This window comes from Crocodylus porosus, unplaced genomic scaffold (genome assembly GCF_001723895.1).
Source record: "Crocodylus porosus isolate Cpor-Errol unplaced genomic scaffold, CroPor_comp1, whole genome shotgun sequence".
Lineage (NCBI taxonomy): Eukaryota > Metazoa > Chordata > Crocodylia > Crocodylidae > Crocodylus > Crocodylus porosus.
Window position 1 is genome coordinate 40818149 of NW_017728909.1, and position 22859 is coordinate 40841007.

Genomic DNA, 22859 nt, shown 5'->3' on the forward strand with positions numbered 1-22859 from the left:
TCTTCAAGAGGAGACTGGATAGGCACGTGGCTGGGGTCTTATGACCCCTGCCACCCCCAGTGCTCCTTCCTGCCCATGGCAGGGGGTCGGACTAGATGATCTGTCTAGGTCCCTTCCGACTCATTGATTCTATGATAAACACTGGCGTGTACTTCCCTGCTCCTCGGTGTCTGTCAGCCAGTGGTCTAGAGCAGTAGTCTCCAAACTTTTTTGATTGCGCACCCCTATCAGTAAAAAATTTTTGAGCACCCCCAGTATATGTATATTTATATAAATATACATCTAAATAGAAGTTCTAATATTTTCTTCCCACACCCCAATGGATTGTCTTGTGCACCCCACTTTGGAGACCACTGGTCTAGAGTACAACACTGTTACTTACAATTTCTTGTGGCCTAGGCCTAATACATTCAAGAGGGCCATCCAAATCCTTTTTACTTTTTCCCTGAAAATTCATAGTTTTATTCAGTTGCTTCATCCTAGTAAGAAACATTTTCAAGTCTTCGGCCCACTGGCTGTGTCTTAGAAACTTTGCACCCTACCCCAGTAATTCAAGTGATGCCATGAAGTCTTTGTCCTCCTCGTCTCTGTCTCCCTCTTTTGTAGTCAGTCTTCCTGGAGGAGGTAGCAAAATTAACTACTGTTACATCTTTGCCTTAAGCCTCCAAGCACTGGTAGCATAAAACAGCCAAACAAGATTACTTCTCCACGTGGGAAAGATTCACATTCTGAGCTTGTTTGCCAGTGAACAGTATGTGGCTAGCCTGTAGGTTTAATGAGTAATGTAGTCAAGAGATTCAGTCACTGGTTGTAGACCAGGTATTGCTCTTAAAACTTGGACTCTTTTGGCACTTTTCTAGAATGCTTTTCCTCTTTTATTACCTTCAGAGAACTAGATCTTGTGGTTCAGTTTCATGGTCCCAGGATTTAATCCCGACTTCTCAAACCCCATTGTTACTTAAAAGCATCTTTCCACAGAATCCTGTCAGAAACATGGATCTAGTAAGTTACATTTTTTCCTCTGGGTGTATACATGAGGCTTTGTATAGAGTTTGTAAATACACCATTATTTTTACACATAGGATCCTGCACAGCAGATTACAATCATTGGAAAACAACAAACTTCCTAAAATGCAGTGCCTCTTGATCTAGTTTACTTCTGTTTTGTTTTTTGAAGGCAAAAGGTCCTTGTCTTGTTTTTAGGAAGCTGAACAGGCTTATGGTTTGTCTTCTCTGATCTCAGTTGATCTTGAAACTACAATATTTACTTGCAAACATTAGCCATGTAGAATTGCAGCATGTGTTTTAAGTGACAAAACTGATTTTTTTGCTAGGAGTCATGGGGATGCTGGAAGGCTGCTAGGAATTGGCTCCCTCTTAGCTGCAGGCAGGAGGGGCAGAGTCTACTGCTCAGCCGAAAGTTAGAAGCGTAATCCTGTAACAGCCACTGCAAAATTGTGACAGGATTATGCCTCTAACTTTTGGCTATGCAGGAAAGGGAGGGCAAGTGATGCTGATGAGTAGATGCTGTTCCTGCTCTGTGCAGCCAGAATTTAGCAATGACTCTAGAAAAATATGTTTTTCTTCATTTTCCCTTCCCAAAGCAAGGTACATATCTTATTTGTGGATATGTGAGAATGTGGTATACTAGGCCCTCGTTTATTTAAAAAAAATGTAGCACAGTTGCTTTGCCTTCTATCCAATGTTTTCTTTCTTTCCTTGCAAAATCTTCTAGGCTAGGGACAGAAATTATACATAAACAAGTATAAGATATCAGAAACGGGTTCAAATCTGTAACACAAGAGGTTCAGTGCACATAAACTGCTTTCAAAATGGCTGAAACTGGTTTAAGGTAAACCTGGATGGATGTATTATCAGACTTTAACTGATTTAGGTTAAATCAGTTTATTGAACTCCTGTCCCAGATCCCCTTCAGATTCAAGTTAACTCACAGTCCCTCAGCATCCCATGATGCTTTGCACCTCGCCTGTAAACACCCCCTTGTAGGGTGGGTGGACTAGCTTTGGCCAAAGCTGTCTCAGTGGAGCAAGAAGGAATTCTCTAGCACCCCCTGGCTTCTGGCCTGGGTCACTGCAGGTATGTGACTGCATTTCTAGATTCAAAAGTGAATGTCTGTTCACTTGCTTATTAGTTCAGTCTACACAGCTTACACTAACCTGTGAAGGCTGAATTGATTCAGCCTTGGGCTTTCTGACTGTCTGTACTTAGCCTTAATGCTTACTGTGTCACACCTGTGCCTGTGTTATTTTAGAAGGTAATTCTCAATGCTCCATTCTCTAGCTATTTTCAGATCTACCTAACTAAACTGATTTTCTTTGTCCCTTAGCTAGCTCATCTCAATAACCACTCACTAAGTCATTAACTTCTCATTATGAGAAGAAAATTAAAATTCTGTGAACGTGCTTAGAAAAGAAAGGGGCTTCCTAGAGAACTCAGTCATTCAAGGGTCTGTGGAAGGAAGAAAGAGGAGAGGAAGAGGATGGATGAAGGATATAGAGGGACTGCATAGAATTGAGACAACAAAGGTCCAATAAAATAAATAAAGAACAGGTGGAGAGATCTGATTTGTTGTACGACCTTGAATCAAGGTTTGCTGGGTGATGATAAAATTTATAAAGATTTAATGACTGATCATTGTTACTGGTCAGATATACATGTTAAGACGTATGGGGATTTTCATAGCAACAGCTACCTAATAATCACAATCAAAATACAGAAACTGTATGGATAGATTGCACAATGCTTATAATTTGTCCATGTCTGTATTGCATACTATGCCACATACTTTTATTTGTGATTTTATAGGTACAGTGGGAAGTTAATATAAAGATGACAAAATCTCTAAATAAATATGTTTATTCATCTTCATGTCCTTTTGCTGTTGCTCTACCTTCTCAAATGTCAGTGTCTACCCAGTAAATTTGTTAGTTGCCAGAAAATCGCTCATGAAATATTATTCATCCAATCAAATATGGAAATGGCCTTAAATTGAGAACCTATTAGTAGTGGACATGAATATGAACGAATAAAAACCATGCATTTACAATTGGAACTTACTGTTTGAAAATAGCCAGTGCTAATAAATACACTATTTTAACAGTGCTCTTTCAGAAGAGGAAAAATCTTCATTGCGTGCTGGGCTCATCACAAACTTCAACGAGCCAGTGAATCAGGTTAGTAATTAAATTAATGATTAATCACTACTTAGAAAAATACTCCTATATAAGGTGCAGTTTTTTGTTTTTTCTCTTTTTTTAAATGATTTTTTGAAATTATCAAATCTCTCATTTTTAAGCTTAGTTCAGATAGTGTTTTTCTTGTTGTGTGGTGTCTTATAACAGAATTGCGGCTTTTTCATTTATTCACTGGTTCTAAAGATCAGTGAGCTATTGCAAAGTTGTACTTGTTTTGCAGAGTTATTGAACTTGTAAGAGGGTATCCCCATTGCGTGTTTAAAACAGGTAGATTTAAAGACTCATTCCTGAAACTTTAAATAGTTCAATATACATTAGAGACTCAAAACCTACAAAAGCCAGGTGAATTGGTCTGTTTTTCACTACTATCTTATTCTTGTACAGCTGGGCAGTACTCTGGATAGAGCCTTTTGTATGTGATCAATACTATGTATGCAACATATGTTAAGTAATTATGTAAATACTTAATTTCAGATTTAGTATAGAATTGATATGTATGTTAGAAGATGATAAAAGGACTTATGAAGATGAAAATTAATATGTGTTCAAGAAATCATGAGCGATCCTACAGATACTTACAAACGCAACTCCTTACAGTTCAGTTAATGAAACTACAAACATACATAACTATATTTAGAGAGCCTTGTAATGGTGGACTTAAAGGTTGTCTTTGTATCATGTACCTTGCAATAGTATCGATCTCCAATGTACATTGTAGGAAGGTTATTTCTTAAATGGTTAATTTGACCAACATATAACATGCCTCTACACTTTTTTTTATTAACTACCGCGTGCTATTTTATATGCTTAAAGATGAAAATGACTGTGGAATAGCATGCTAATAATGGAACATTATGTGATTTAAAATATGCAATTCTAATGCAAATCTTAGCAGTGTTAGATCTTACCTTTCTGCTATATCAAATTTTAAACTTTTAATGCAAGTGCATAAGTGGGGTTTTTTTCCTCTTTAAAAATAGTACTTTGCAAGATACTGTCCTTTTAAGGAGTTTTATCTTCCTGAGATTTAATCAAAATTGGTTTTGCTGCCTTTTGAGCTCTTTTCTGTCCTGTGACAAGGAAAAATTGACTCTTTTCTCCCTTTTCCCAACTGATGGTATAAATTTAAAAAAGGGAAAGAACATTGCAGGAAGAATGGGCCAGAAAGAGCTCTGGTAAGTCAGTTTCAGAAGCTATACCCCACACTGCCTTGTGGATACTCCGTGGTTGGAGAAAAGCTAAGGGACATCACTATAACAGAAAGACAACTTCACTGGGGCATTAGGCAGTCAGCAGCAGTTCTTATCTGTTGCAGTCTGGCAGAAGTTGAAACCATTGAGGCACTGGGGTCTGGGACCCATTGCATAAACCGATTTGAAACAAATCAGTTAAGTCTGATACTACATTCAATCAGGTTTGTCTCAAACTGGTTTCAGCCATTTTCAAACTGGTTTATGTGCACTGAACGTCTGCTGTGTTACATGTTTAAACCAGTTTCTGATCACTTAAACCAGCTTGTGTAATGTCTGTCCCTACACATCAAATGTCTGGATTCAGTCTGGCCTTTGGATTCTGTCTCAATGGGCTAAAGTGGGGGTGATATGTCCTAGGCAGTCTCCATTCCTCCATACTCTTGTGTAGGCATATGCGTTGAAGGACTTGATGGTGATGGTTGCAGGACTCCATATAAGTGGATTCGTTGGGCACCTGACTAGACCTCTTACCCATACACCATGGTCAACCATACATCAACGGTTGCTTACACAGAATAGGCTATTGGATTTTTCCCATAGGCACTCCCTTTTCCTCCACAGGTTATTTAGCTTCTATTTGATGGGGTCGGAATATGTTTTTTGGCCTTGTTAGCTAACTGTTGTCTTCCTGAGTAGTGTGAGAAGTGTCTGAATACATTTACTCCTTTTTCTGCTGCAATCATTCTTATGATATAAGCCAACAAAGCACTTACTGATGTATTTAATTTCTACTATGGTAGTTCTGTTGATTTGCATTCGATCCTCTCTAATTTATGCTTGTCCAAAATGGATACTGCTGGAAAACGATGATCATGAACTTGGTGTATATATTTATAAAAAAAAAAAATCCAAAGCAAACTTCTGAAAGAGAGGAAATAAGGCAGTTATTACCACTTGGAGCACACTGACAGAGTAATCTCGTGATCCAGTAAAGTAAATCTTTCAGTATTTGGCTTGTACTTAAATACTGTGGTGGTTTTGAGACCTTAATTTGTGTCTAACAGTATGTGCTGTTTGTCCTTTGCTCATGATGATATAAATAAGGAAGAATGGCTATTCTTAGAGGCTGGAAATATAATGTTAATGAGATCCACATATGTCCAGCTTCCCAGCTGTGTGTATAGAAGAAAGGGAAAAACCTAGATGCAATTAAACAGGAAGAGAAGTTAGATTTAAAAACTAAATCACTAAAGATGTGATATCTAGGTAAAAATATCTTCACTTTCTGGTTCCTAAAATAAATACAGTGACTTTGCAGTACAGTAATAAGGTGTCTTATGCCCAAATAAATGACTGGTTTAATATTAAATATTTAATATATAAACATAAGGCAAGTTTCCAGTGCTTGAGTTAATACTTGCATAAATACGCATTTTAACCTGTCTGTCTTTCTCGTAACTGTTTTCTTTACAGATAGCTACTCAGATCTCTGTGTTGATTGCTAAAGTTGCGAGATTGGACTGTCCTAGGCAGTGGCCAGAACTTATTCCCACTCTTCTAGAATCTGTGAAAGTTCAAGATGATCTTCAGCAACACAGAGCGTTACTTACCTTCTATCATGTTACAAAGACACTGGCATCCAAACGACTTGCTGCAGATAGGAAACTTTTTTATGATGTAAGTTGTGCTTTTACTAATATATTAGGTTATATTTTGAAATATCAGTAGAAAAACAGAAATACCTTTTCCCTTGCTTGCTTATTACAGTTTGTGAGTGTGAGTAAATGGGAAGTGTGTTTAGTTGTTTTGGGCTTTTTTTGTACAGTCTTAATTGTCTTTTAACAGGTTTTTTGTGTGTAATATATTAAACTGTGTAAAGTCAGTTTGTAGGGGAAGAGTCCTTGAAATTGTATTTGCTAATTGTGGTAACTTTAATTTGACAGTTTTCAGCATCTACAGATTTAATCTCTATCTGATTAGGATTAGGGTGGCCTTGAGCTAGATAGAAGCTGTGTACAGACAATCTGTACATACCAGTTTTACTCAAATTGTTTAGCTTTATTACTGTTTCATACAATGGATCACATGATAAATATATATGTATTATATAAATGTGGTCTTGATTCAAATTTCTATATTGGTTTTTGTGAAGGCTCATTCTTATTTCTCTCATAATTCAATAATCATTATGCTTTGATTAGAATATCAGCTCTACTCTTTTGAGCTATGTACCTTTATGTTAGCTGAAGATCTTGAAATTGGCCTCTCTTATCTCTAAATTAAGTAGATAAACAAATACACCTATATTAAAATAATAGGTCTGAATAAAACTGACATCGGGCCTTAAGCAATTACCCTTTTTATGATAGTGCTGGAGTGATGTTGTAGCCATGATGGTTCAGGTAATCAGGTGGTGGTCAGGTCCACATGACCTGAAAGTGGTGAAGGTTACCTGAAGAAAAATGCACTGAATTTGAAAGCTTGTCTAAGTCTATTCCAGCCATGCAGTTGGGCCAATAAAAGATATCACCTACAAAAATCCTTCCCTCTCACAACTTTCCACTATAGAATTTTTTTTTATAGACTATAGATTTATGCTGTTGGCTATAGACTAGTGTATCCTTACATATTTTAGACTGTAGGCGAGGGTGTAGTACATTTTTAAAATGTTTTCTGGCACAGTTAGGCTTAAGGATGTTATAACACCATCAAGAATGATATTAAAGTTTCAAAATTCATAACAGATAATCCATTAATGTTTAGGTTCACATAAAAGGAAAGATTGATTTAAATTGCAGAATCTTTAAAATCATGCTTTAAATCTGATTAATATTTTACATATGCAATTTTAAGATATGTTCTAAAAGAAAAGCTTTTTTTTGGTTTTTTTTGGTGTAATTGGGTGCTAATATCTTTGCTAACATGGAGAATACATTATTCTCAACACATTTCTTTAAGCAATTATTTAGCTTTTATTTTATGGTTCTTATACAGTTTTTATCATTTGCAATTTTGTAACGTTAGGAAATGATTAATGATGTATTCCATAGATAATATATGAAGATTAATTTGGACTTTTATCAGTCTGTCTTTGGATGGAAATTGGAAATCAATTATTACAGGGGTTTTCAACATTTTTGGATCAGTGTACCCCCAGCAGCTGGGCGCAGAGCAGGGGGCAGGTGGCAGCATGTGGCCAAACACAGAGCAGGGGGTGGGGAGATGGCAGGCGGGTGGACATGGAACATCTGTATTAATTTTTAATTACTTGTTGATCATGAACTGTAAGTATTGTTTTCCATTCATGTAGCCATGAATATGTTTCTTCAAGTGGTTGCATTGCATTGAGAGGGTGTTTTTTAATAATTTTAATTTATTCTGTGTCCTCTCTCGTCCTGGGATCATGTTGCCAGATATTAGGAAGTTGGTTGCATGCAAAAACATACACATAATGAACATAATGTTCATTTGTTAACTTTCATTCAGTGCAATGGCTAGCTTCTTTGTGTATACCTATCATGTCCACTGGGCATGTGTAATCAGCTTTCAAGTAACAGGATACAAGTGTGGAAATTTGTACTGTTTTTGGGTCGGCTTCTTCAGTGTATTGCTATGGGCACTAGCTTTATATTTTGTCATCTTCACTTGTACTCTGAAAGAAAGTGTGCGGTCCAATGTCACTTCCAAGAGTGGGAGACAAGTTGTACCCTGTTCTAGGTTGTCAGGTTGTTCGTTAGCTTTGTGATTGGGAGTTGAAAGACTAATTTGCATGTTGACTTGATTGTCGTATGATTGCTTTTTATTGTAGTAATCTGAGAACCCAGAGAGCACTGATGCAGATATAACTTTTAGCTTTGATTTAAGTCAAGTCCTTGAGTTGCATGGTAATGCATCTACACCAAACAGAAAACACTTAAGATGGCAACAAGTCATCTGCACAGATGGAAAGAGTCCATCTTGTCCCAGGATGGATCAGTTAGTGATTCATGTAGATATTAAATCGTATAGGCACAATTCTACCTATGTGGAGTGTTGGCTCCACTTCTTGCATTATTATACATTGAATTACTGGTTTAATAATAAAGTTTGTATCAGTCGTGCTACATGATGCTCTTTTGCCATGCTCTGTAATTTGGCAGAAAGCCTCCAGTGATTTATAGTGTTGCATGCTACTGACAGATTTGCACATAGAGTGCCTGTGACCATGCCCTTTCAAAACCATCTTGTGCATGTTGAGTGATGTTCAGTATTTGGGCATGGTCATGGTTGACTTTCCTGGGTAAAATGTAGCTTGCTCTGAGAGGCTGTCCTGTTTAACAAATGGTGATAGCTAGATAAAATTAACTATTTGTATAGTTTGTATACATGAGAATAGTAGGGAAATGGGCCTGAAGTTCTTTAGCTCTGAAGCATCTTTCCCTGGTTTTAGAAGTACTACAGTGTGTACTTGTTGCCATCTCAAGGATTATGTTTGTGGTTGTAATAAGTAGTTTTTGCTCTTGAAGTGTAAGTACCTTTGTCTGCCTGCTTATGTTTCCGGCATGGTGCCTGGTAGTTGTATGAGATGGTTGTTGATCAAGTTTTAAAAATTTGTTAGACAAAGGCTTGTCTAAGATGGTTTAGGTAGGGATAATCCTGTCTTGAGCAGAGCGTTGGACAAGATGGCCCTCTGAGGTCCCTTTCAGCCCTATTTTTTTCCATGATTCTGTATACTGAACAGTTAGAGAAGCCAGGCCTTTGTCATTAGTCAAAAGTGTTTTATGTTTGGTGTAGCTGTCTAGACCAGGATGGGCAATTATTTGGGCTGCAGGCCACTTAAGTAGTTTTGGCAAGCTTTTGAAGGCCGGAGAGGGGGGGCTGACCAGACATTGGCCCCCCATCACACTGCCTGTTAGGAGGGTGGGAGGGGTGCAGGGAGATGCCAGCTGATCCTGTCTGGCCTCAGGCCCATCTACCCTGCACCAGGCCCCAGGCCTGTCTGCCTTTGTGCTGAGTCCCGGCCCTGCACTGCTACCGTCCCATATTCCAAACCCCAGCCCTGGCTTCGTCTACTTGTCCCACTGCCATATGCCACTCTCCACCCCTCTGTGACACCATCCTGTCTGCCTGGCCCAGCATGCTCTGCCCATGGGGTCACAGGCTGGTCTGCGTGGAGACCCTCCTGCTCTGTCCAGCGGTGGTTGTGGGGCAGACAGGCCAGGTGCTCGAGCAGCAGGGCTGGGGCTGACAGTGGTGGTGAAGATGCTACCAACAGCAATCAGAAGTTTGAGGGCAGAGTGAGTCAGTGCTGCAGGAGCTGTTGGGAAGCTGAGTCCAGCCACCGCGCTTCTCCCGCCCTCGTCACCACGTGGCCTGGCTTCACAGCCTGCAGCTTCCAGCGTTCCTGAGAGCCATGAGCAGGGATCAGGTGGATTGTGCTCTGCATCCACCTTGCTGGGGTCATCTGACCCCAGCAGTCTTTCCTGCCCAAGTGTAGCGGGGCTGGACCTGATGGTCTGTAATGTCCCTTCCAGCCCCTAACATCTAGGAAACCAAGTGGCACTTCCACACCCGGGGTGGTGAGACTGGCTGTATGTGCCACGGCCTGGGCTAGGCAGAGTTGAGGAACCCACCACAGGCCAAATCTTTCCTGCAGGCTATATTTGGCCAGCCCAGCCTAGACTGATAGGTTTGCCATTCTTAAGAGAGTTTATTCCTAAAGTTAGTTTGGCCATTGTGTCCTGTGGCCCAAGCTGAGTTATCTTCTAGTAGTGTTTTACTGAATTTCATTTGGGTTGCTTGTCTGTTGCTCTACTGCTTTCCTGGGATTGATGTGCCACCTAGTCTGTAGTGATACTGTAATGTCCTTCTGCCTTTCTTGAGTCACAGGTAAGCTTTTATACAGTTGTCCAAAGTTTATTGCTGTTGTCCATTATATCTGTGCCCCTATGATGTTCTGCTATAACTTCGATATTTTTCAGTCATTAAACAAACTAGTTCTTAACTAGGGTGGTTTGCCCAGCAATTAGATGAGCTTCAAACACCCATTTTTTGATTTTGTGTACTGATAGAGTTCTTGGGTATTAGTTCAGAAATACTATATGTTCTGGTGCTTTCTTTATACTGCTTTGATGAACTATTTGTACTTTCTTTAGCTGGTGGAGTCTTTCGTATTGCAGCATCAAGGCTTTTGGTAAAGCCTTCTCAGCTTGCTTTTTAAATTAAAATGTCACTCAGAGGGTTTGATCTGTTGTAGGGCAGCTGGCCTATGCTGTGAGTACTGGATAGAATCCATAATAACTTTGCACATTTAAGCAATGTTAGTGCTAACAAACACTGGCTGAGGTTAGCAGTCTTGTTTTCATCAGCCTTGTTAGGAGTTATGGAGCTTTGGGTAGCGCATTGTTTGTGTTTTAACCCTAACTGCTGTTACGGCTATTGAAATCTGAAATAATAACCTGATTGACATTGTATGAGTTTGTAAAATGTGAACCTTTTGTTTGGTGGCTTGTATACAGACATGATGGAAATGATACGGACATCACTGAATTGAGCTTGTTGTACAAATTAAAATGAAGAAAATATTCTCTGCACCTGCAAAAGAGGCTAGTTGCCAAAATCTGGCTTGGCACGTGTGCAGATTGATCCTGAGTGCCTTGCTAATGACTGCCATTGATGCAGAAGGCATACCACTGAAAACTTTGGCAGTAAATGTACTACCTAAATATTATTTTTATCTAATTCTCATGTTTCAAATTAGGGGTGCACTGATATATCAGTTGGCTTTTGTATCGGCACCGAAAAAAGCAGAAATGATGTTATCAGCTATCAGCTTTTTTTGGTTGTTGTATACGATAATTACAGCTGCGTGTCCAGAGCACCCTGGCAAGCGTAGTTTGGTTGCTGCGCCTTGCTGCTGGCCCAGGCCTGCAGCAGAATACAGGTCCTGCCAAGCAGCAGGAGGCGGATGTGGCGCTGGGGAATAGTCACAGGGCACTGCGCTCAGCAACAAAGGAACCGTTACTGGCTCCTGGTGCTGCTGCTGTCACAGCAATACTGCACATGCAGCAGGGCCTGAGCTCTGGGGCTGCCACGGAGAAGTGGGCTGTGTGTGGGTGGTGTAAGGCACTGCACAAGGGACATTCCAGTCCACCAGGCGCCTTTGCAAAAGTGGCTTCTCCTTGGTGGCTGCAGGAGTGTGGCTGCGTGGGGCCCACTGGTGCTGAGGCAGCGGCTTGCTTTGGGGCTCCAAATGTGTCCAAAGCCACTGTCCGCATGAGTCTGCTCTGCCCACCTGGAATGGCAGCACAAGCTATGTAAGGAATAGGGCTTGTAGGTAGGAGCTGTGGGTGAGGTGGCGACTTCTGTGGGAATAAGGCAGTCACTGCCTTCCTCATTGAGGGGCGGAGTAGGCAGGAGGTGTGTGTGCATGTGTGTTAACTGCAAAACAAACCAAAAAACCCATTTATGTCAGTAGTTTAAAGTGCTTTGCACTATTACTAAACGTTGGTTATCAGATTGGCATTTGACGATATGGTTGGTTAATCATTGCCTGTTGGTATTGGCCAAGAAAATTTTTATCGGTGTATCCCTAATTTGAATGGATATAGTATTTTTAATCTTTACATTAGGGATGTGTCTAGCCAGTGTGCTGTGGGATGGAAAAGGTTGGGAAACGCTGCTCCAGGGCATACAGTGTTCACAACTGATAGTACTGTTTATCTGAAAAAACAGGCTGGTTGAGTGCACATTATTAACGATCCATCCCAGGGATTGGCAGCCCCCTGCCACGTGTGACAGGGCATGGCTCTTGAGGCCCTTTTCCTCAGTACCCCAAAGCTGGCACAGGCTCTGGACAGCTGTCATGGCCACAGAGTCTGGGCTGCCCTCAGCAGGCAACTAGGAGACTGCAAGCCCTGCTGCAAGTGTTCTGGACTCCATGGCAGCAAGCAGCTACCCAGAGCCCAGGCCAGCTGGAGCCAGGAGCCTGCAAACAGGTAGGTCAGGCTTCGCAGCCTGACACAAATTTAGTAACAGTGGCAGCTGCATGCATGGCTGTGGGCACATGGCCAGGAAGGGGCCAGGGCAGTGCAACTCCTGCCCCTCCCTGCCACCTGCGTGGAGGTGCATGTGCAGTAGCTTCTGCTGCAGAACCGGTGCTGGGCCACAGAGCCTTGTGCAGCTGTTTGCAGGCTCCTGGCTGCCACAGCAGACGGCAGGAAGACTACAGACAGCTGTGCAGAACTCCACAGCCCTGGCACTTTACTAATTCATGACCATCTGTCTTGATTTCTCTATAATTTCTTATAATTTAAATAACTTGGGAAAGTATCCTTCATCAAGCATTTGCATAGAAATACAGTTTCATCATTCTAGAGTTCAGCATGCACACCGTTCAGTACTATTTTTATTAGGCAACATAAACATGAATAGAATTGTATAGCTTACAGTGAAATAACCCAGAGATTCACCTCATTTTAATGCATATACTTTGAAACTTCTTTGAAATTTTGTTTTCTAGTAAGAAAAAAATATATTGTAACAAAACTTCTTCTGGTGATATGCATTATAATAGAATCAGTAACTGAAAGTTAGTCATATGAGCTTGAATTAGAAATAAGGCATGGATTACTAACAGTAATGTTATTTGATTTCTGATGCAAACTCCCAAAGGAGGTAGGGGATTCTCTGTTGCTCAATGTTTTCACATAAAGACTTAACGGAGGCATCTACACAAGGCATTTACTGCAGAGCTGATTAGCTGCATTGTAAAGTCTCAGCGTCTACACATGCGGTCCTATTAGACCACAGTAAACTAATAAATGATGCCATAGGATAGTCCTTGTAAGTACATTATTTAGTGGCACCATTATTTAGTGTGCCACGATGCATGTGTAGAAGCTAACAGGGCTGGCTAGGGCACAAGAGTGCTTCAGTGCGGGGCTGCCTGCTGGTGAGTCTTGCACTGAAGCACCCTCATGTCCCAGCCTGCCCCTTTGCAGCACATTAAGCCAGGTTGGAGCAGCCCTGGGCCTGGCAGCCTGACCCCCTGTGCTCTCTGCCAGTTGGGGCTGCTCTGACCCTGATCAATGTGCTGTGGTCCTGGGCACACATGGAAACACGGTGCCCAGGACTAATAAACTCTGATGTGAACTGCATGAGAGTTGATTCAGGCATGTTAATTTCACATGTAGATGCCCCTGTTGTTTTCCCTGGAAAATGCTTTTGTCATACGCTAGAAATTGTCTCCATGCAGGGGTAGCTGGGTGTAATTTTATTGCCAGTGTTAGAAAAACATTAGGTTAAAAGATGCCAAGGTTCCTTTTTTTGGCTTTAAAAATATATGACTGTATTATACCATTGCTGGATGTTTGGATCATTTTTTTTTTTTTTTTGTATTTTTTCCCTGATAGTTAGCATCTGGAATTTATAGCTTTGCATGTTCCCTGTGGAATCACCACACAGATACATTCCTACAACAGATCTGTACTGGAGATGAAACTGCAGCAACTAATTCATTAGAAAGAACTCTGCTGTCATTGAAAGGTAATAATTAAAATAATGGTAATGCATATTTATGTTAATATACTATAAAAGATTAAATATGTCCTAAGTGTGACATTTGTATATTCCTACTATTGTAATAAGACATCTCTGCCACCAAGAGCCTTAAAATCTTCCACCAGAACCATATCAGTGGTACTTCAGTGGTCCCATTTCCTTTCTATTTTCTTGATGTAACTGTGAGGTGGTCCACATAGGAAAATAAAACTTTGCTTTCTATATTTGTAGTCATTTTTCAGCCCAGCTTATTTGAAGTTGTTTAAATACTTTTAATAGCTTAATGTTGATGCATTATTTATTTTAGAGTTGAGCTCATTTCTGTTTGGTGCTGGAAGTGTGGTGACACTAGTCTTAATTTGTGTTTTGAAATATGAAATTTGTACCTGTTTGAATTTCTTCATTACCTGTAGTTTGAAATAGACTCTTGAAAGATTCAAAACCTTTCAACAGGATATAGTGTTCTGGAATTGCTGGTAATACCCTGGAGAACCATCCCGAAACATTTTTATTTATGATAAAGGGTACATTTTTACATAGTGGGGGGCAGGGACATTTGAAGTTAATTTTCTTTGTTTTTTATTTTTTTTAAATAGCCCTTTGTGGTTTCTGGTGCAACTGGAACTTCTGTATAATTGTAGTGAAGTTTGAGTAATGGTAAATGCAATTGATTCTATACTTGGAGAATTAGATTAATCTGTTGAATTGGTTATTGTAATTGTGTGTTTTCATCCTCCACCCACATTTGTGGGTGGAGGATGAAAAATAGACTAAGCAAACAACATATTACTGTATTTTCCAGTTCTTCGTAAATTGACAGTTCATGGCTTTGTGGAACCTCATCGAAATGCAGAAGTGATGGTAAGCGATGAATGTCTACTTCTTTTGTACACCAAAAATTTTTCCAAAAATAATTCTGGGCCTTTCTGGAATTCCACATGATTTGAGAGAGGTTAAGCATGTAAGCTGGCATACATCATTATACTGTGAATAGAAAAATTGAGAACTAACCCTGATGAATACAACTCATAATGCACAATCACTTCTAAAAAATGCTGTAATGACTGAAGGGGATATAGTGGGAAAAATCTGGAAATGTACAGGTTGGATTAGAATGGTTGTTAAGAATTCTGTCAGGCTTACTGTGCATGAATAAAAAAACATTCATTTTAGCTGCTTTAAAAGTGGGGGAGGGGAAGCTGCTGCTTGGGGACATACAGGAGTTATTATCTAACTGGTAGGTCTGCCTGATTCTATAGCATTGCAAGTTAGTTAAATCACTCTAACCCTGCTTCCTTCAGGATCATAGTTGGGGTTGGAAAGTTTAATTACACTTGTATTGCTACAATGAAGATGTAGCAGCTGAATGGTAACATATCCTTGTATCTTGAGGAAAGGAAGGACGTAGAGTAGCAGAGTAAGGACTCTGGACTTCAGAAAAGCAGACTTTGACTGTCTTAAGGAACTCATGGACAGGATCCTGTGGGAAGAAGAGTCCAGGAGAGCTGACTGTATTTGAAAGAAGCCTTACTGAGAGTGTAGGAATGAACCACCCCAATGTGCAGGAAGACTAGTCAGTATGACAGAAGACCAGTTTGGCTTAGCAGGAAGCTCTTCAATAAACTAAGTCACAAAAAGAAATCTTATAGTAGGTGGAAACTTGGACAGACAACTAGGGGAGAAGTATAAGAACATTGCTCAGACATGCAGGGATGAGTCAGGAAGGCCAAAGCACAATTGGAGTCGCAGCAAACAAGGGACATGGGGTGGGCTTTTACAAGTATGTTGGTAGCAGAGAAGAATCAAGGAAAATGTGGGTCCCTTACTGAATGGGGGAGGCAATCTCATGACAGAGGATGCAGAAAAGGCTGAAGTGTTCAGTGCTTTCTTCACCTCTGTCTTCACAAGTAAGGTCAGCTGCCAGACTCCTGCACCAGACAGCACACTTTGAGGAGGAGGAGGTAAGCAGCCAACGGTGGTGAAAGAACAGGTTAGGTTCTATTTTAGAAAAGTTGGACATACACGAGTCTATGGGGCCAAATGGGTGCCGAGGGAGTTGGCTGATGAGATTGCAGAACCACTGGCTATAACCTTTGAAAACTCATGGCGATCAGGAGAGGCCCTGGATGTTTGGAAAAGGGCAAACATAGTGCCATAATTAAGAAAGGGAAAAAGGTGGATCCAGGGGACTACAAACCGGTCAGTCTCACTTCAGTCCCTGGAAAAATCATGGAATAGATCGTTAAGGAATGCATTTCTAAGCATATGAAGGAGAAGGTGGTGATTAGGAACACTCATCAAGATTAAGGGCAAGCCATGCCTGACCAACCTGATTGTTTTCTATGATGAGGTAACTGGATCTGTGGCTGTGGGGAGACCAGGGAATGTGGCTGATCTTGATTTTAGCAAAGCTTTTAATATAGTCTCTAACAACATTCTTCCAGGCCAGCTAAGGAAGTATGGGCTGGATGAATATACTGTAATACTGTAAGCTGGACAGAAAATTGGCTGGAGCATCAGACTCAGAGAGTAGTAATCAATGGCTCAATGTCTAGTTGTTATTTGATATCCAGTGGAGTGCCTTGGGCTGGTCCTGGAGCTGGTTTTGTTCAGTGTCTTCATCAGTGACCTGGAAGATGGCATAATGTGCACCCTCAGCAAGTTTGCAGATGACACCCAGCTGGGGAGAGTAGTAGATACACTGGAGGGTAGGGCTGGATTCAGAATGACCTAGACAAATTGAAGGATTGGGCCAAAAGAAATCTCATAAGGTTCAACAAGGACAAGTGCAAAGTCCTGCACTTAGGACAGAACAATCCCATGCATCAGTACAGGCTGGGGGCTGACTGGCTTGGCAGCAGCTGTGCAGAAAAGGACTGGGGGGGTACAATGGACAAAAAACTGAATATGAGCCAACAGTGTGCTCTTGTTGCAAAGAAAGCTAAGAGCATCCTAGGCTGCATCGGTAGGTGTGTTGCCAGTAAGTCAAGGGAAATGATCATTCCCCTCTCTTCAGCATTGGTGAGGCCACATCTGAAGTACTGCATTCAGTTTTGGGCCCCCCACTACAGAAAGGATGTGGAAAAATTGGAGAGAGTCCAGCAGAGGTCAAAAATGGTGAGAAGCTGGGGGATGTGACTTATGAGGAAAGACTGAGGGAACTGGGTGTATTTGGTTTAAAGAAGAGAAGACTGAGGGGGAATTTAATAGTAGCCTTCAACTACCTAAAGGGGGGGTTCCAAAGAGGATGGAGCTAGACTGTTCTCAGTGGTGGCAGATGACAGAACAAGGAGCAGTGGGCTCAAGTTGTAGCTTGAGACATAGAGGTTGGATATGAGGAAGAATTTTCTCACTAGAAGTATAGTAAAACAGGTTACCTAGAGAGGTGGTGGAATCTCCATCCTTGGAAGTTGGACTTCCAAGACAAAGCTTTGGCTGGGATGATCTGGTTGGGGATGGTCCTATTTGAGCAGGGGGTTGGGCTAGATGACCTCCTGAGGTCCCTTCCAACCCTAAAGGTCTATGATTCTGTGTCCTGCAGTCACGTCTATCTATACCCACAGTTTTACTGGTGCAAACCTCTTGGTAACCATTCTTGTTTTGATGTAAAATCAACTTAAGAGCTCAAAAAAGGGATGTATTGTAGCTACTTTGGCCATGGCAAGAGCCATGGCCAAGTTGGAACACTGGCCTGCATCAGAAACAAGTGAGAATTCTCTTTTCATTGCATCTTAAAATCTAGTTTCAGAAATCAGTTTTAAACGCAACAAGTGTTATGCAAGTGCATGTTTGAGTTTGATTTACTATTGCCAGTTGTTCACAAGTGATATATGGGAAAACAGTGATTTAAATCTTACCACATTTCAGAACAGGACTAAACATTAATTCCTAGCTCTGATGGTGAGCTGCTAGAATATAAAATCACATTGTTCTGCTTAGCTTCCTTTGAATTTGTTCCAATATTGTTTTAATTTCTTTCATTCTGAAGTTTTGCATGTCTTAGAAATCTAGGCATTTTCTACCACTCAGAAATTTTTAGTGTATTAGCTTTCTGGATGAGGGTAAATATCAGTTTTTGTTAAACAGCATTATATTTTTATTTGTTTAGAAAAAGTCAGATTGTGAAGTAAAACAAAAATCAAAAGTAGTACTTAAAAATGAAGTCTAAATTTCTATTTTTAAATACACTTAATTTTTACTAGTGGTCATTAAGTTAATATTATATCAGGGAAAGCTTTTTAGCAATGTGTTTGAACAGACTCTGAGTTTGACAGATTTCTAATGAAACTGTAGTTTTTCCCTCCCCTTATGTAGCTCAAAATTAAAACTTCACTTAAAAATAAATGTGCCCTTAATATTTTTTCAGGAATTTCTACTTGGAGTATTTGAACGACTAAGACAATTTCTGGAATGTAGTAAGTAACTGTAATGCACAACATAGAATGAGGATAGTACACTAAAGATTAGGTGGAATCTTTCAATATTACTAAGCAGATATGGTGCATAAATCATTTTGACATTTTTTCCATGTATATAATATTATCCAAAAAGCTGTACAGAACAGACCTTCTAAAATATATCATGCTTTAGATTTTGATGCTCAGATAACCAAAATTTCTCTTAAAAAAAAAAAAAAAAAAAAGCAGATTTCAGTCAAATCCAGATTGGTAAACAAAGTGCCTAAATGGAACTTGGGCACAATTTATATTTGTAAAAAAGAAACATCTCATCCAAGCCATAGAATAGAAAGTCACAGACAGATGTTTCTTTTTACATTGAGAAAAGACTCCTGGAGGATGAATTTTGGCAAATGTAAAAGGGAAGAGATTTATGTATGCTGCTTTCAACTCTATCGTGAAACAGTTTTAAGCTTTAAAATATCATCTATTATGACAGAAGAAAGTTTTATTATATCAGTGGTACCTCTAGTTCAATATCTCTTTTCTCAGAATGTATGATCCCAGATACTCTAGTGTAGAGCGGAGGTCAGTGACATAAGACCTATAGACTGGATCTTGCCTGTAGAGCCAGGTGTCTTTGGCAGAGTGCTGATGCTGGGGTCCTGTGCCCATGCTGCAGAGGAGATTGGGGAGAAGCCATGGTAGGAAAAAGCTGCTGCTGCCATGGCAGTGGTTAAGCATAGGTTAGTGCATCCCATCTGAGTAAGATATATGGTAGTGCCCATTGAAAGAATCCCTCTCAGCACTGACTCTTGAAGTCATGGCGAGTCACTATATTGAATACATTTGGGCTTCCTCTTCACTCCCACAGTTGCTCTGTGCCTGTCTTCTCATTTCCGATGAGTCTCGTTTCTTTGCCAGCCTTAAATGTCTGACAAATACCACAAAACATCCATGTAGGTGAGCAGCTCTGTCTCCCCCTCTCTGCCTGTCTCATATGATTAGTTTTGCCCCACTCTGTGAGAGAGAGCTGAATCAGGTAGCCCTGTGCCTCATTTGCATATACATTTTTGGAGGATCCCAGGACTTGTGATTAAAAACACCTGTTTCCAGTCATTAGTGGGTTGGGCTAAATAGCACATGGATCCTTTGTGGGGGGTATCTGGAATACACGCACATAATAAGCAATGATGAGCTGTGGGACCACCATGGTTTGAAATGCTGTTGACTATGGTGGAGCCCAGCCAGATGAACTATATGGAAACTCATGAGCTTTTTTGCTTTGGACTAATATGCATAATTTGTGCTATATATAAGTAGAAACAAAAGTGCTGCTTAAAAGTGTGTTTATGTATATTACCTGTATTAAAACTTGCAGCTGTTTCAAAAAAGCATCAGTGTATCAATTCTGGATGAACTGAGTCTGTGGCTACCTGTAATATTTTGCCTATATACAAATTACTACAGGCATTTTTATTTCAAGATCTGTGTTTTCAAATTTGCCTCTTGCTTCCATGCGCTCAGGGAGAGCAGGGTCTGACAGTAAGGAGTGGGGAAGGGTTTGCAGGGGGCAGTTGGAGGGGGCAGAGGGCAAGGTGGGTCTCTGCCCAGATTTATTTTCCTTGCCTTAGCGATGGGAGGGGGGCAAATTCAAGGCAAACATCCAATAAGATTCTATACCTGGAAAATTAGAAGTAATGCATACATTTTCCATATATAGAATCTAATTATTAGGAGGGATTATCTTGTATTCAGGATCATCTTACATATGAGTAAATACGGTATATCCTCTTTAGTGTTTGAAATCAATAATAGCTTTCAGCAGTGAGTTTCATAGATGAATTATGGATTGTATACATTTTTAATATAAAAACTTTCTTACTCATTTTACATTTTTGTTATCTGATTTCACTTAATGTTCCCATTCTTATGTTAGTACAAGAAGGTAAATGAGTAGAATTTATTTTCTGTTTGCCAAAGATATTGCATGCAGTGTTCTAGCATATATTTCCATTTTGAGGGCTTTTTCACTGGGTTGCCCATAGTGATGGCCAGAGTTTTCCATATTCATTTAGAAGCAGTTATGTCTATGGGAATACTATTTCAGTATTTATAACTAATTTCCCTATGTTAGTTTTTTCTAATTCAGCAGTCTTGAAAGAAAGCAAAGTTTAAAACAGTGGTTGTCATTGATTTTCTGTGTTTTACCAGGCAGACGTATAGGAACAGAAAAGCTATGTAGAGATCGTCTAGAAAAGACTATTATTCTGTTCACTAAAGTGGTAGGTATCAAGTTTGCAGTTGGCTACTGGAATAATTTAATCCACGTTAAATGCATATATTTTATATATTCTAAAGTTGCAGCAACTGTAGTTAATAGCTTGACTGTTGCAAAATACATTTTTTAAAACTTTCATTCTTAAAAAAAGTGTTGATTTTGTTCATGTTGACAGTAAGGATTGTCATAATGTAAGGTATTCTTCCTCATCTCAAGTAAAATTAATTGCACTTGAAAAGTAAAGCTGTGCCTGATGTTTTGAAATCTGTTATTGGCATGTACCTGTCTTCAAAATGAATTGTAGTTTTGGGACTAATGATGAAAAGTAGTGTGAAACAAACCCCCACCCCTACGCTGCTTTCTCAGGCATTTTGCCTCATTTTGAGGGGTATGGTGACTGTATTGAACAAAGGATTACTTGTGATTAGTTTATTTAAAAATAAAACCACTAGAATTTTTAATTACTATTTTTTTAAGCAGTCAACAAATTCGGCCCAAGAGTTGCATATTTATACCAAAGGAGATATTTACATACTGTTCTACTTTTTCATTTGAACCAACAATTGGAAAGCTTAGAGAGTATTCACAAGTACATTCTTCCTTGCTTCTTAATGTGTATCACAAAAGTAAATGCATTCTTTTCACATGGTTGCTATTCATGAGAGTTTATATAGATGCAAGATTCTTGTGTCACAGTGTCTATATGTGACTTAGCTACTTCACTAAATTTTAAAGGAACAAAAGAATTCTAGGGTAATGGTCAGACAGCTATGTTTTGTAGAAGCTATAGAACCCAAAGCTTCAGGGAAGAAAACATCATCTATTAGTGATATCAGCAAGTGGAGAACATGTGAAAATATACCACAACCCTAGAAAATTAGCATCTCCTCTTTTTCTTTTGCTCTCTTGTGATATTTAGCTGTGAACAAGCTCATTAAGAGAAACTGAATGGACATCTAATCTTACGCTGAGACTGAGTTTTTTAAAGGACATTTAGATTGTAGCAATATAGATGAGGCAAAACTTGGGGTGGTGGGGGGAAGGCTCTTAACTTTCACCAGTCAAGCAAATAGTGTAGCTTCTGTCTTGTTACAAACCATTTCAGAGCAGAGAGAAATTACAGTTATGGACTTTTGTCACCTTTTTATTAATAGATTCAGCTTTTGGGCCATGCCAGAGAGAAACAAAACTAATTTTTAAAAGTTTCTAGCTTGGTGAAGATGTCTTTAAAAATATATAGTTCAAAATAATTCTACAGCTGATCACTAAAGTTTAAAGGATCAAAAACTTGGGCTGGAGTGGGAGAAAGTAATAAGACTTTCCAAAACATTCTTTTTTACTGAAAATAATTAACTTATAATAGAGATGTGGATCAGAGGATCAGCTCTAATCTTTTCCAAACTCCTGCACATAATGGGCACGTCCAGGCAAGTGCACACGTGCCTCTTGCAATGTCCCAAACCAGTTTGAGATGCTATAGCAGGCAAGCTAGGAACAAAAAACTGTTTCCCATGCTGCATATATGCTGCATATTTGCAGTGCGGGGTCAAAATTTGATACCTGATGATCCAGGTATCGGAAAAGACCCTGGGGGAAAAAAGTGGGGCAACTGGAGGCTCAGGTTCCCCACAGAGATGCACTGGTAATCAGCCAGAGCATTTCTATGGCTGGCCCTTGCCCCAGTGCTGAAGCACATTGCCTGCCCATGCAGGGCAAAGAATGGTGTAGGCTACAGTGACCTGGACCTGGGTTCTGTGCCAGGTAAGTAGGAGGTTTAGGGAGGGTGGGGAACCATGGTGGAGGGGCAGCTCAGGAGGGGTGGGTCCCCCGCCTGGCCCCAGCCCCTCCGCATGGCCCGCACTCACTAGCAGCAGTAGCGGCTGTTGGGGCCTCATGGCACAGCCTCCCCTGGGGGATAGCGGGTCTTGGCCCTGGCTGTCTGCCACCTGTGTTGCTACATCGCGTGTGTGCGGCCTGCGATGCTGCTGGGCAGCTCGGGGCCACTGGGGCTGTCACCTGGGACCGGTGCTACTCAGCCCCAGTGGCCCTGAGCTGCCTGACAGCGTGCAGTGCCCTACTGAGCCGGCCCGCACCTGCATGATGTGGCAGTGGCAGCGTGGGTGCCCGGCAGCTGGGGCCAAGCCACACTACCCTGTGCTGTGGGGGTGGAGGCTTTGCCCTGAGGCCCCGAGTGGCCCTGACAGCTGCTACTGCTGCCAGTGAGTACTGGGGG

The 22859-nt window shown here is 40.5% G+C and overlaps 1 protein-coding gene across 1 annotated transcript in view; it reads left to right on the forward strand.

Moving 5' to 3' along the window:
- Nucleotides 1-22859, forward strand: part of IPO11 (importin 11) — a 280310-nt gene that overhangs the window by 47414 nt on the left and 210037 nt on the right. The window contains exons 4-9 of the mRNA XM_019532129.1: nucleotides 3122-3194; nucleotides 5882-6085; nucleotides 13801-13933; nucleotides 14751-14809; nucleotides 18315-18363; nucleotides 20560-20630. Coding sequence (XP_019387674.1) covers nucleotides 3122-3194; nucleotides 5882-6085; nucleotides 13801-13933; nucleotides 14751-14809; nucleotides 18315-18363; nucleotides 20560-20630 — 589 coding nt within the window. The remainder of the gene's footprint in view (nucleotides 1-3121; nucleotides 3195-5881; nucleotides 6086-13800; nucleotides 13934-14750; nucleotides 14810-18314; nucleotides 18364-20559; nucleotides 20631-22859) is intronic.